The sequence below is a fragment of the Propithecus coquereli genome, unplaced genomic scaffold, assembly GCF_000956105.1.
Source record: "Propithecus coquereli isolate 6110/MARCELLA unplaced genomic scaffold, Pcoq_1.0 Scaffold7, whole genome shotgun sequence".
Lineage (NCBI taxonomy): Eukaryota > Metazoa > Chordata > Mammalia > Primates > Indriidae > Propithecus > Propithecus coquereli.
Window position 1 is genome coordinate 6,251,521 of NW_012153062.1, and position 14,774 is coordinate 6,266,294.

Sequence of the window (14,774 nt, forward strand, 5' to 3'; positions counted from 1 at the left end):
AAAGCCAAGTACCAAGCAATAGGAAGGAAAAAAGTAAAATAATCAAAGACATCTCTAATTAATAGAAAGGAAGAAAAAAAGAAAAAATATACAATATACAGAACACCTATTTCAGTTACTCAAAAATAGCTACCACGAAAAGGGCCTATTAGATAATAGGGATACAAAGATGTTCCCTGTGCCAAGGGGTTCACAATATAGTTAGAAGGTAACAAACGTGTATACAAGCAAGCAAATAAAATAGGATAAGTGCTATGAGAAAGTAATCCAGGAAAATTCGATTGAGAAAAACAGAGAAAAAGGGCAAAACTATAAAATAGGCTAGAAAGAGATGAATGGAGGAAAAAAACAGAAAACACTCTAGCCCTCCAGATGCCAAAGTCAAGGCCAGGGTGAAAAGCTAGAAGCATGAGGCAGGAAAAAGTAGGGGAACTAGAAAAACAAAGCAGAACTAGACCTACAATCAAAAATCTCAAGGATAAGATGGAGGGATTATACATTTTTTGGAAAGATGATCAACATAGCATTTATAAAGGACCCCGGGACTAAAGAAAGTACTCTAAGACTAAAGGACCAATCCATACATAGGGCCCAGGAGGAACTGAGGATGCCTTTAAAGAAAGCTGAAACCCTTATCTGGTGGCATCAAATGACCTGATAGCTACCACCGATAGAGGATCCTGTCAAAAATCACAATAGGAATGAAAAAGTTTGTGGAATTCTTTTTTCTAATTCATGATATGGGCAATTGCTGGCAAAGGATTAGAGTGATAAAATTTAAAAGTGATAGGAGTAATAAGCATTCTTTCCTTCAGAAAACTTAAATAGCATCTACTTTATTACTCTCTTCAAATGACTATGACATATTGTAAACACTTTCTATAATTATTACATTTTCTTACTCCAAGATGACTATTTCATACCTTTAATTTACCTTAAATTTCCCTCTCCATACAACCCTCTCAGCTATTTTTGTCTCATATTTCATTGAGAAAATAGATGCTACCAGGCAAGAATTTTAATCATCTTCCAACTGTTCACTATAACAGAACCAGCATCTGTACCCATCTTCTCTTTATTCACCTCATTTCATCAGAAGGATGTTTCTCCTCCTATAAAAGTCCATTCCCACATTTAGGCTCTAGATCCCTTCTCATTTGGCTTCTCAAAGACTTTATAATATCTTCAATTAGCTCCTCTCTCTCCTACATCAATCTCTTCTTCTCCACTGGATCACTCCTACTAGCACACAAAAACAGGTTCCAATTATCTCTCATCTATTTTTTAAAAAATCATCACTTGACTAGTCCCATCCCCTCTTCAGCTGCCATTCCATTTGTCTGCTTCCCTGCACAGGAAAACTTCTGAGTGTTAACACATCCCTTCCCACTTTTCCCTTTTCATTCAAAATTCTTAAAGATAGTTTCCTATTTTTCCCCTTTCCTTTATTGTTATTATTATTGTTCTGTTGAATCTGCCTATGTCCCTCATATGTAGGAGAAGCCCAGTTTTTACATATAAATCAGGCAGTGTTGGATTCAATCATTCTTCATTCAACCCACTGCAATCTGGCTTCCATCTTTACTAGTTCAAAGAAATTGCTTTCTCAAGGTCACTAAAAACAAAATGTTAGCTTATCCAATAAACATTTTTCTCTCATCTTAATCCACCTCTCACTAGCATTCAACAGAATTTCATATACTCATGTTTCTTGAAATACTCTCTTTCTTTTGGTTTTCATGACACCAAACTTTCCTGGTTTCCTCCTATCTCACTGATCACTTATTTTTAGTCTCCTTTGCTTATTTCACCTGCTCCAAATTTATAAATGATACCAGGACATTATTCTGGGCCACATTCTCTTCTCTATTTGATTACTAGGTAATTTCATTAATTTTCATGGCTTTATAAATTAGCTTCCAAATTTCTATCACTTGACCTAACATCTGCTATGAGCTCCTGACTTGCATATATAATTGTCTATATCTCATATCATCCCTTAGATACCCCTCATAAGAACCTCAAACTCACCGAGGATGAAACTGAAGAATGCTTCACTCATTGTGCCAAAATCTGTTCTTCTAGATCTTGGCAACAAACACCACCACCCACCAGTTGCTCAAGCCAGAAACCTAGATATCACTTAATTGATTCTTCCCTTTCTTTTGTAAATTGAACTCATTAGCAAGTCCAATTAATTCTGTCTCCAACAGAGACCTCAAATCCATTTTCTCTCCACCTACCCCTGCACAAGCATCCATCATCTATCTCTCACCTAGACAATTGCAAAAGTCTTAATTTTTTCGTGCTTCTATTCTACTCTATACTATCCATTCTCAAAATAGCATCCATAAGTACTTTTAAAAGATAATTAAATCCCCTAAGTGGCTCATTATTCTTAGAAAATAACCCAAACTCCTTATGAAACCTAGAACACTCTACATGATGAAGCCCCACTTAACCTTTCCAACACCTCTCTAGTCCTCATTCATACTGTACTAGTCTCCTCTGAGTTCCTAGAACGTGTCTCATGATCTTTGCACTTGTTATTTCTGCTATCTGGAGTATTTTCCCTTTGCTTTTCACATTGTTAGATCATTCTCATTCTTTAAGTTGCAGTTTAATTTTTTTTTTTTTTAAGACAGAGTCTCACTCTGTTGCCCTGGCTAGAGTGCAAAAGCCTCATCGTAGCTCACTATAACCTCAAACTCCAGGGCTCAAGCAATCCTCCTGCCTCAGCTTTCCAAGTAGCTGGGACTACAGGCGCACACCACCACGCCCAGCGAAGTTTTCTACTTTTTTGTAGAGGCAGGGTCTCAGTGTGGCTCAGGGTGGTCTCGAACTCCCAAGCTCAAGTGATCCTCCCGCCTCAGCCTCCCAGAGTGCTAGGATTATAGGCATGAGCCACCACGCCCAGCCTAAACAGTATCTTTTATAAAAAATTTATTTTTCAACTAATCTCATAACAGATTATTAAACATTATCTTAAATAGTCCTTCCTTATGCCTTTTTAAAGTACCATGCCCCCATCTCTATCCATCCCAACAAAGTCTAAAATAAAATAGTATGCTATTTCCTAAATGGCACTACTATGATCTGTAATTATTTTACTTGTTTGTCACCTTTGTTCCACACTATAATGTAAACTCCTTGAGGGCAGAAGGAAAATCTACCTTGTCATTGTATCCCCAGCAGTTAGATAGTAAGGCACTTGATAAATGTACTGAATGAACAAATGAATAAATGAAAAATAAGTGAACAAACAAATGAATAGGCCAATTCTTAAGCTATTTGCTGACAAAATCAACAGGGTTTCCCACACAGAATTTCAAAGGCCAAAAAAAAAAATCAGTAAGATCTATTCCTGGAAGGCCAAAGATCTAAATAAACATACAAGCATCTAACATCAACTCTTTGTACCTTGTCTAAGCAAGAAATTATTGACAGGAAAAAAAATCTGGGTAAGTGTCACTTGTACTATCAAATATACTAATGACACTAAATAATATACATATTTAGTTACAAATAAGCTAAAGAGAAAAACTAAGCCACAGATCAACTTTTACCTTGAATCAGATATAGGTTTGGATGCCTTTCTGCCTTTAATTTTAAATTCATGGGATGTTCCTTCAGGTTCTTTCTCTGCTTTGAAAGCCACATTTGGTGGCACAGGAGGAACACGAATTCGCAACCCAAACAAATGCTTCTTCTTCTTTATTTCTTTCCCAGACATAAACCTAAATTTTTAAAGAAATTAACTAAAATTTTAAAAACTGAACACATATGCATGGCAGACCCTAACTTGTAACTTTCAGATATAAGTCCCTTATACATGAAAGCCCACCCAATACTACAAAAACTCCTTTCCCCTTACTTTCCTTGATTCTTATGTGGCCCAGAGCCAGTCCACAGTAGAATATGATGGGGGGAAGGGATAGGACAAGAAGGGAGAAGAACACATGTTTTACTTGTCCTTTTAATCTTACTTGTCCTTTTAAACATGGCAGCTAACTTTTTAAAGGAATAAAGAGCAAAGAACGGTATCATTTAGTCCCAAATGTTTTTCTATATTTGCATGTCATCTGTTAGAAATATCTCAAAAAAGTTTTAGGAAAAGAGGAATTCTATTTCAGATTGGATCTGTGAGTAGAGAAACCCTGGTCAAAATAACAGGTAATAGCACTGGAAAATGAAATATTATGGGATATCAATCCTAGAGGCCCAGGAAATAAAATGAGTGTCCGGTGTGCCAGATCTGGAATTGGAAATAACCTGGGGCAAAGAAGTATTATTTCAGTGGAGTATGGATTTGGGCCTCTAAAAATATGCTCCTTAGCCCTTTCCTTTAGTTCTTAGGGACCTTATTACCAAACATCTCCATCTAATCTTAGCTCTACTGAAGCCTGCCTGGGCACAAGAACCTCTACCAATTATTTGGAATGTTCTTCCACTTAATGCAGGTTTAAAAAAGGGGAGCCTCCATTTCTACCATAACAGGAACAGATATATTTCTGGCATCCTAAATTGAAATTCAGAATTTATTGTCCTGTAAAATATTTTTACCAGTACAATAATTGTTCGGGTACATTATGGCTTTTTGAGCTGATCTAAAGATCTAGCCACTAGTAATTATAGTATTATGTAAAGAGGAAAAGCTGTCAAATTAAAAACAGCAACTTTTTGCAAACAAATTTTATAATACAATTGAAAAGTTTACTGGAGTCAGTACCTGCATTTATAAAATTTCTGCTGCATTTTAAAAATATTTTCAAGAAATATAGATACACTTGTTTAAAAAAGGAGGGGAGAAGATTTATACAAGAACATATCCAATAATGTCAATTATCTTAGACCACCCAAACCAGTAATATTACTTTTCCGTAACTGATGGCAATAACTAATCTTAAAACCACAGAAATCTCAATCTTTTAAAAAAGCCATACTCTCTACAATATTTTCTCATCTTTTGTTTATTCCCACCAGCTAACAAGATTTTATTTTACTTTTAGTAGATTACATTATAGAAGTAAGTTATTGCTGAATATGCTTTTTCAATGGAACAGGTCAAATTCCCCCTGGAGATACTGATATGCCTACCACCCACCATTCTCAGGAGAAGGATTACTCTTCCCTTCTCCAGCCCCTCAGAATCACTGCCTTACTCTGATTGAATGAGAACAGGACATTAAAAAGTTTAAGATGGTATGTACTTGTTCTATATACCAATCCCACAATTCTTAAACAATGCTATTATTGCTTATACTTACTAATGTCTCCCTCATAGGGATACATAAAATAAATCAACTTACATGGTCTTGTAATCATTTAATGCCTCCAGAACATGCTCATATCTTTCAGATTTTGGTGTGTCTGCCAGCTGTGAAGTATCAAGAAACAATTTAACGCACTATAATTTCATCAATTAGTAATACACAGGTGCTAGATAGAGGCAATGTGATGTAGAGGGAAAAAAAGTGTACTGACTGGTAGTCAGAAGACCTAAGTTCTAACGCCAAATCCTTACTGACTATGTGACCTATGGTCATTGAACCTCTCAAGGCTTACTTTCTCACCTATAAAAGGGGCAGTATAACTCCTGCACTAATTGCTTTATTCATTGATTATATGAATCAAACAATATATGAAAGAACTGCAAACTGTAGAGCACTACAAAAGTGGGACTTTATTATTAGTTATAGTTAAATTTTTTAAAATTCTAGAACCTGGGGAAATAATACATTAAAATTATTTTAATATTTGCCATAAAAGCTTCTAATAGGTATCAACAGGAAGGAGTATAAGTAGTAATGAGAAACATACCATTTTATTTCCCAATACCTCTAATATTAGCATAAACTAATAATCTCTTAAAATTTTTAAAAATACTGTGAACATGGACAATTTTACTTTCATAACAATTACAGACTTTAGTTAGCCCTAAATGGTTCAGTAATTTTTCCGTCATCAAAAACCATTTTAAAATCTAAATATTCAATTCTAGAAAATATTCTATTTTGTTCCAATAGGGCTTTCCCTCAAAGACCTTTTTGCCTCTTGTTCAAAGTGGTAAAGACTGGCCGCATTAGCAAAAAATTATAAATTAAAGCCACAAAAACTTAAAAAAGAAAAAAACTTCCAAAATACAATATCACAGTTGACTTTTAAAATTGCAGCCAGTATGTTCTTTACCAGTTGAAACTACCAAACCTCAGAACTGCTTTAAGTGAAAGAGCAAACAAACCTCCCACAAAGAATGCTGAAGCTAGAAGAGACTTATAAGTCATCTATTCCAACTCTATTTTATAGATGAATTAACAAATATGAAGGTTAAATGAACTGCTCAAATTCACCTGGTAAGTTGGTGAGAGAGCTAGAACCTAAACCCTACTGATCATAAGTCCATTCATTCAACGTTCACTGACAGCCTACTCTGTGCCAACGTGTTCAGGGCTAAAAAAATACATGTATGAAATAGGACAATTAGGTGCTCATTCCTTTATATTACACCTGTATATTATACAATCTTCTCCTAATTTTTGAAGTGTCCAATGATAATTTCCATTAAAGGAGGAATGACAGAATCAGACTTTAAAGCCCGAATAAGACCCTAGATCTAATTCAACCTTCCACCAATATTGCAATCTCTTTTGCAGTAGAGACAGTCATTCAACTGTGGCTTAATTATTACTATTGATAAAAGCTGATGAGGCACCTACCGAGGAAGCCCATTCCACAGGGCAAAACCTTTCTCCCTGGAGCTCTTTTACAAGACAGCTCTTCAAATATTTGAAAGCAGCCACCATGTCTAAGTATAAGATTAGGTTAAAATTTTTAACAATCACATCACATGATTATTTTACATTAAGCTTTTGGCTAATTGTATCCTCTTCCTACTCCTCCCCTCAACACCACAACTCTGAAATCTTACCAGATGAACTGCTAGCAAATCAAGAATCCCCTATCATATATAGGTACTGTTGTTTGTGTTTACCCTAAAAGCAAAACTTTATAACTGTTGTTAATTTTATTTTGTTTGCAGCTCACTATTCCAGATAATCTTTTCTCTTAATTGTGTCATCCTTCTTGTGAGGATAGAGACAAAGACAGAACCCTGTGGCCTTCAGTTAGAGTCTCCCTCAAGAATGTCTCCAAAGCATTGATTTTGTTACTATTTTCCATTTAATTTTTACTTTAACCAGTTCATATTTTAACCTTACCTGAAATCAAGTTATACTATGCCTACACCATGCCCAGAGCATGTGACAAACCAGTGTTGCTAAGCATATCAAAAAAGAAATCAGGATATTTAACATGACTTATTTTAATAAGAGTTTTCCCTTCTTGTTTTTTTAAATCTTCATGAATATATCTGAAAAATCTGCTCTACAATTTTGCCAACAATCAACAAAACTCACTTCCTAATTTCTGAAACCCACTCCTTTTTACTTTTGAAAACCACAATGAACTCTACTTTTTTTTTTTTTTTTTTTTGAGACAGGCTCTCATTGTGTTGCCCAGCTACGGTGCAGTGGTATCATAACAGCTCACTGCAACCTCAAACTCCTGGGCTCAAGCAATCTTCCTGCCTCAGCCACCCAAGTAGCTGGGACTACAGTCACATGCCTGCACGCCTGGCTAATTTTTCTATTTTCTGTAAAGACGGGGCCTCACTATGTTGATCAGGCTGATCTTGAACTACTGGCCTCTAGCGATCCTCCCGCTACAGCCTCCCAAAATGCTGGGATTACAAGCATCAGCCACCACACCCAGCCTTAACCCTCCTTTCTTTTGGTACTTATTCCCTATGGTTTCCCTGAAATTTTATCTGTAAAGTCCTTCAGTGCTCCACAGACTATTTTGCACAGAACTGTATATTTTAACTACATAAAGGGGCCAAGGGCTCCTTTTCTGTGTTTTGCAAACTAAAAGTACAACTATTATCATGTAAATCAGATAATCTGCATTGAAGAGCATCATATCATATGCCTTCCATCTGACCATGAGGTTTACAATATAATCTTCAACAGATTATAATCCTTTTTGCTCCTCTCTCTCCAGATACTAATCTCATACTACTCTTTTACTTTCAGATTTGTATATTTCCACACAGACATAAATGCTATTATTTATAGTATAACTCTTCCCCTTTATTACCAATATTGAGTTTCACACCACCTAGGCTTAAACTAACAGCTTAAGTAATTTGTTGCCAATCTATACACTATATGTGCTTAGTGTATAACACTCAAGGCCCCAAGTATTATTGTTAATCAGATTTCTTAAATTTTTACTTAAAAGTACTATACTATCTCTATTATAAATTTTCCTTTAATATCATTTCCACTATAATGCTTCACTGAGTTTGATCTAAGCTTTTGTCCCTATCTCCCTCAAAAGGGAGGTAGCACTCAATACATTCCTCTGCTATCAACTTTAGAGTTTTTAAAATTTAAGACCACAGTTAACAGAAAAGCAGGTTGTTACAGAACTAGGATTTCAAATCACATTAGGAATCAAAGACAAATGACAATATGCAGATTCCAAAATGTATTAAAATCTCATCATTTTAAACTCCTCAAAACAATCTGGTACAACAATGTGAGACTTCACTTTAATAAAAACTTTAGGAAAACTTTATTGTGGCTTCATATGTTATAAAGTATTTTTACTACCTCAAAGAAAATATTTCAAAATATATTATATATAGTTGCTCAAACAGCTACATGCAGTCTACATGATAATCATTAAGGCACCAAGTTGTAAAGACATACAAAAACCACATATGGAAACATGGTATAAAACTATCATTATCTTCTAATATGGTTCAAAAGTTTTAGCTTTTCTTCCCAACAATTCTACACAACAGTCAACTAAGAAAAAAAATATATAATAAATCAATGTTAAATTTGCCTTTCAATATGGAAAAGATCTTATCTTCAAAAGAAGTTTAAGATTTTTGAAATTTCTTTCTGGTACTAAAAGAAGACACAGCTTTAGAGGATAATGATGTGTCAATGTAGGTTCAATAAATTGTAACTAATGTACCACTCCAGTGGAGATGGTGATAATGGAGGTGGCGAACACCAACACATGCGATGGAAAGGGACAACCTCAATCTGCTCTAAAAAATAGTCTTTAAACAAAAAGGTCATAGTATTTCCTATATGACAATCAGAAAAAAATAAAAGCATAATACACTTAACAGAATACCACTGACTCAATATGTAATTACAGCTAAGTAATTACAAATGTAAATATTTACTAGGTTTCTGAAATAAAATAAAAATACCATTAAAGTTCAGCCATTATCATCATATATAAAATAAAAGTTCAGGAATGGTAAATAGCGATAAGTGCCTCCCTGTGACTAGGTGTGCAATATATATTCTTAAGCAAAATGCCATTTAAAAAAAACTTAAATCAATTTCTCACATCATAAGATTTTTTTTTCTTTTACCTGGGTTGGGAGAGGGAGGAAACCACATTTTAAAGAAAGTAAAATCACAATTCCTGTTATGCTTTGTTTCATTTTTGAAGAGAAATTTCTAGGGAAAGTGCTTATATATTCTGTATTATGTATAATAAGAATAGATGTTCAAAATGACTCGAATACTTCAAGGTACTCAATTATGAAATATAAATAAAATAGATTTTGAACAAGAATATAAACAAAAAGAAATTTTGGTTAACTGAATTTGGATTAGTGACAAAATCCAATTTGCAATTCAATTTCAGTTAACCAAAGATTCACTGTTCAATTTGGAATAATTCATTATTTGCATTACCTTTGTTTCTTATCTTTGCTGGTATATATCACCGAAAACAAAAGTAAACTCAATTAGTGGCCGGGCATGGCGGCTCACACCTGTTAACCTAGCACTTTGGGAGGCTGAGACAGGAGGATCACTTAAGGCTAGTAGTTGGAGACAAGCCTGAGCAAGAGACTCTACAAAAAAAAAAAAAAAAAAAAAAAAGAAAAATGAGCCAGGCGTGGTGGCACACTCCTGTGGTCCCAGCTACTTGGGAGGCCGAGGCAGGAGGATCCCTTGAACCCTGGAGTTTCAGGTTGCAGTGAGCTATGATGACTCCACTGCACTCTAGCTGGGGGCAACAAAGTGTGACCCTGTTTCAAAAAAGTAAAATAAAATAAAAGTAAACTAAATTAAAAACACTGAATAAACATCATTGACCCAAACAAATTTTATGATCTCTTTATTATTAAGATCTCACCCTAAAATCTAACTATAATTACAGTATACAGATGTAAAAGATTAATACAGAGAATTAAAAACCTGAGCTTCAATCTGTCAATAACTAGAATCCGCAAATGAGATATTTACCTAAGAAGTCTGGATATTTTCTTACTTTAGTTAAGAGAAAGAGCAATGGGAAATGATTAGTAGTCACTTGTTCTGACAATAAATTTGATGGCTAAAAAAATGGAAGTACTCTTTTAAAAAGTAAAACTTTTTTTTATTTCTAAGACATTATTTCATAGGCTACAAAAAAGAAAAACATATATCTATTGCTGAAGTAAATTTTTTCTAATATATAACAGAAGTTCAACTGGAGCCGAGACACCTGAAATTCATAAATTGAACTCTTTTCTTGAAAAACAGACTGTCATTTTTGTTTTATATTTTCAGCCTCAAAAATAAAATCCAGGCCGGGCGTGGTGGCTCATGCCTGTAATCCTAGCACTCTGGGAGGCCAAGGTGGGCAGATTGTTTGAGCTCAGGAGTTCGAGACCAGCCTGAGCAAGAGCGAGACCCTGTCTCTACTAAAAAAATAGAAAGAAATTGTCTGGACAACTAAAAATATATAGAAAAAATTAGCCGGGCATGGTGGCACACGCCTATAGTCCCAGCTACTCGGGAGGCTGAGGCAGGAGGATCGCTTGAGCCCAGGAGTTTGAGGTTGCTGTGAGCTAGGCTAACGCCACGGCACTCACTCTAGCCAGGGCAACAGAGTGAGACTCTGTCTCAAAAAAAATAAATAAATAAAATCCAAACATGAAAATTTAAATCTTAGCAAAAAATTATAGCATTTCAAATAAATACAACTTGAGCTTTTACAACTATACCCACTATCCACATCAAGTAACTACTGTAGAATTTCATGATATGAAACATAAAATGTACTAACAGGTATACAGATGTATCTACATACGAAGTGCTAAAAAAATCGTGACTAGAAAGAATTTTTAAATAAATACATTAGAGAATCAAATATTAAGATGACTATAAAGATGACTAAGGGATAAGGTACTACAGTCACTACTAACGCCTTATCTCTTACTCTTTCCTCTTAGTTTATTAAAATTCATGAAATTTATAAGGCACTCGCTTTCTCTCAAACTTCATCTACAAAAAGAAGCAATTAACAGTGAACTTAACAAAAATTAGTATTTTAGTCCATTATCTAACACTCAAAACATCTTATGTCAATTGAATTTCAATATTCTAAATTTTAAACTTAAGTATCCTGCAAGTATTTATTTTATGGAGCTGATCTACCAACTGAAAAAACATGAGTTATATTTTCCCAGGTGCCCCATAAACCCCCAAAAAACCCTTTGTCATCGTATTAGATATGAACTTTACACATTCCTTCATGTCTAAAAGCTACAAATACAGAAATTCTTCCTAAGTTACTCATCAGTTTACACAATTTTTACCTCAAAAAAGAATGCATGACTAAAATGCATACATCAAATTTTATCTATTATAAAACAAATTTGTTAGTTTTAACCTAAGCATAGTTAATATTTGTATTTCAATAATTCTAAATAAATGCTAAAAATAAGGAACTATTAAACTTACTTCTAGTTATTTTCCTCTTTGTGCTATTCTATAGTTTCAAAATCTTTAATGAACATGTATTACTTTTATATTCCTTTAAAAAAAAGACTCTTTGTAAACCAGCATGGGTAGTTATACTTCACAAATAAGAAACAAAATGGGATGTCAGAATGAAGGGATATAATCTTCAACTCAGACAGATTCACTCTGTAACTCATTATTCTAACACTATCAATGGATCCCACCTTTCCTGGAAGTCAGAGATATACAAGGGAGTACCAAAAAGAGAGCAAGAAAGAATGTTGGTTACATCTCTAAGTTTGTAGAAAACTTAGAGGAAAAGGAGGCAGAATCATGAGTAAGATACGCAACACTAAGAATTTCTCCCTCCCTTCTACCTTTAACTGCAGTAATTCTTACTTCAGAAAGTGGAAGAATCAAATAATTTATTTCCTCCTACAATTTTCCAGACTCAACAGGCAACAAACATAGGAGGATGAAAAGGCTGGTCCTGATATCTTTACCAAAGTTATTTCTCCCCAGAACTAAAAATAAAATTCTACTTTAGTTGCTGACTTATACATGTGTCTTAGTTGTTTTTAACAAAAAACAAAACAAAAAAGACAACAAGCAGCTAATGAAGTTAGCTCTAAGACCACCTACCTCTCCGGGGTGCAATCTATCCCAGTTTTCATTAATGTATGTCATAAGCTCAAGTTCAGAATCAAAGTATTTCTTCTTGTGAATAACACTTAGGTTGTAAAGGCATAGGTGTGCTATATCTACCCTGGAATCCAAAAATAATCAAAATATACGAAAACAATGGTTTTAGTTACTATTAAGAAAATCATACAGTTTCTTTGTAAAACCAGTAATTAAAAATCAAAAGTGAAGTATTCAGGTAGATAGACGATCAATATCACAAGGCACAGTCACAAAACAAAAAATCATTACATATGAAAATAATTGGAAAACACTGACTAAATATTTACTTGTCCTGAATAGTAACTATAAACTAAAACATATTTGAATTACTTCTTCAAATGCATTCAAAGATCTGACTTTAAGAAAATATAACCTATGATCAAAAGTTTGGTGTTTTCATTACCATTAACACATACAAGCTACAAAATAGATGAGACTTTACCAGACTTTATTTTACCTGATTCATGAGTTAACTCTTATGTTCCTAAAATATGTAAAACACAGCAAAAATTTTTAAATACTTACTATAAGCATTTTATTAGTAAATCTCCAAAATTCAACACTTTCCATTGTAGCACAAGTGTAGCACAACAATTGCTACACTGAAGCTGAAATTGGCATACTTCATATACCTATCTCTCTTCTACTATACGCTATTTTGAAGGTCCAAAGAATTGGAAACAAGACAAGAATTTTGAAGATCTAAAAGTTGTCTGAAAGCTACATTTATGCCACTCCACAATGAATAGCCTTATTAATTTAGCAAAAAAGGTAGATAATCCTTGGTGAAGGTGACATCAGGCTTTAGGATAAATAAAAGAAATAAAGGCAGGCATAAAGAAAATCAAATTTTTATTTAAGCCATGTAATTGTATATAGAAAGTTTCATCTTGTAGGTTTAAAAATATGGCTTCTTTTTTTAAAAAAACACAAATTTCCATGCTTACCACTGTAATGGTAGACGTTTGAGGTATTCTGGTCCAGAACTGCAGACAGAGCAAATAAATGTATAAAACCTAAGGAAAAACAGGAAAGTTTTATACTGAGTAATTAAGGATAAATTATTTAACAGTAATAACTCATATTGAGCAAGTGAATATCTTACAGTTGATGTAAGGACTGATACTCAAATCAAAATATAATCTCAATTATGAAACTGTGATTTAACGAATTTCTTTTCTAATAATAAATGACACTGTTTGTGCCTGAAGGGAAAGGAAAACTTTTTGAACCATTAGAGACCTTCAAAGTTCATAGGAGGATTTATATGCACCCATAGTTTACTAATGGCTTGAGTGTGTTAGGAATTGTGATGGCTGACTCCATATACATCATTTCATTCAATGTTCAAAATAACTAGTAATAAGCTCAAAAAGATATAAGCAAAAGACCTTTCTAAAGTCAGAGAGAAAATTAAGTGGCATAAGCCAAGATATAAACCCAGGTTTTTTAATGCCAAATTTAGTAATCTATCATTAATTTTTATTTCTGGAGCTCACTGTGCTATTCCACATTTCCTAATACAGAAAGCACATTAAGACTGCTTTTAGAAATTCTTTATATCTAAGGCATAACTGTGTCTATAACAAGGTCCTATGGCCTTTTCCAATTCTCTGTCATAGGATCCCTGTGAAGTTCTTTAAAGGAAAGGTACCAATAAGAATAGTTTAGAGCATTGTGAGGCAATAAGAGCAAATGTAATCATTTACATGTACATTTTGAAAGTATTCAAAAGTACATAATCATGTACATTTTGAAGGTACTCAAAAGCTTCCTGACGTAATATTAAAAAGCACAAATATTACGTGTATTTAAAGTACATTATTCGATATTTTCCCTCTGAAGTGACTCCTTTCTAAATCACTGTTAAAACTATTTTTAGAAATCTGAAACTACAAACATAACCACAATTAAAAAGCCACAAAAATCAATCAGTCGGTAAAGGTCAGATGTCCTTCTCACCTGTCTCCAAATAGCATTGGCTTTTGCAGGCATTGCACACAAGCCTCATGAAACCACTGCTTACATTTGCAGCACTGTAGCATCTTTAAATACCAGCTGTAAAAAAACAGTTAAGACTAAAATTACTGTTTGATGAAGTAATTTTTTTTCATTTTTTTAAAAACAACCAAGTGGGCCAGGCGCGGTGGCTCATGCCTGTAATCTTAGCACTCTGGGAGGCTGAGGCAGGCGGATTGTTTGAGCTCAGGAGTTCGAGACCAGCCTGAGCAAGAGCGAGACCCCATCTCTATTAAAAAAAATAGAAAG

The 14,774-nt window shown here is 34.1% G+C and overlaps 1 protein-coding gene across 4 annotated transcripts in view; it reads right to left on the reverse strand.

The window, feature by feature from the left end:
• Positions 1–14,774, reverse strand: part of MTF2 (metal response element binding transcription factor 2) — an 89,653-nt gene that overhangs the window by 34,350 nt on the left and 40,529 nt on the right. For 3 of the 4 annotated variants that reach the window (XM_012661166.1, XM_012661165.1, XM_012661163.1), the window contains 5 exons: positions 14,469–14,564; positions 13,454–13,522; positions 12,465–12,588; positions 5,310–5,377; positions 3,567–3,737 (listed from right to left, as the gene is read on the reverse strand). In XM_012661166.1, the coding sequence (XP_012516620.1) occupies positions 3,567–3,737; positions 5,310–5,377; positions 12,465–12,588; positions 13,454–13,522; positions 14,469–14,564 (528 nt within the window). The remainder of the gene's footprint in view (positions 1–3,566; positions 3,738–5,309; positions 5,378–12,464; positions 12,589–13,453; positions 13,523–14,468; positions 14,565–14,774) is intronic. The other variant, XM_012661164.1, reaches the window with a different exon arrangement.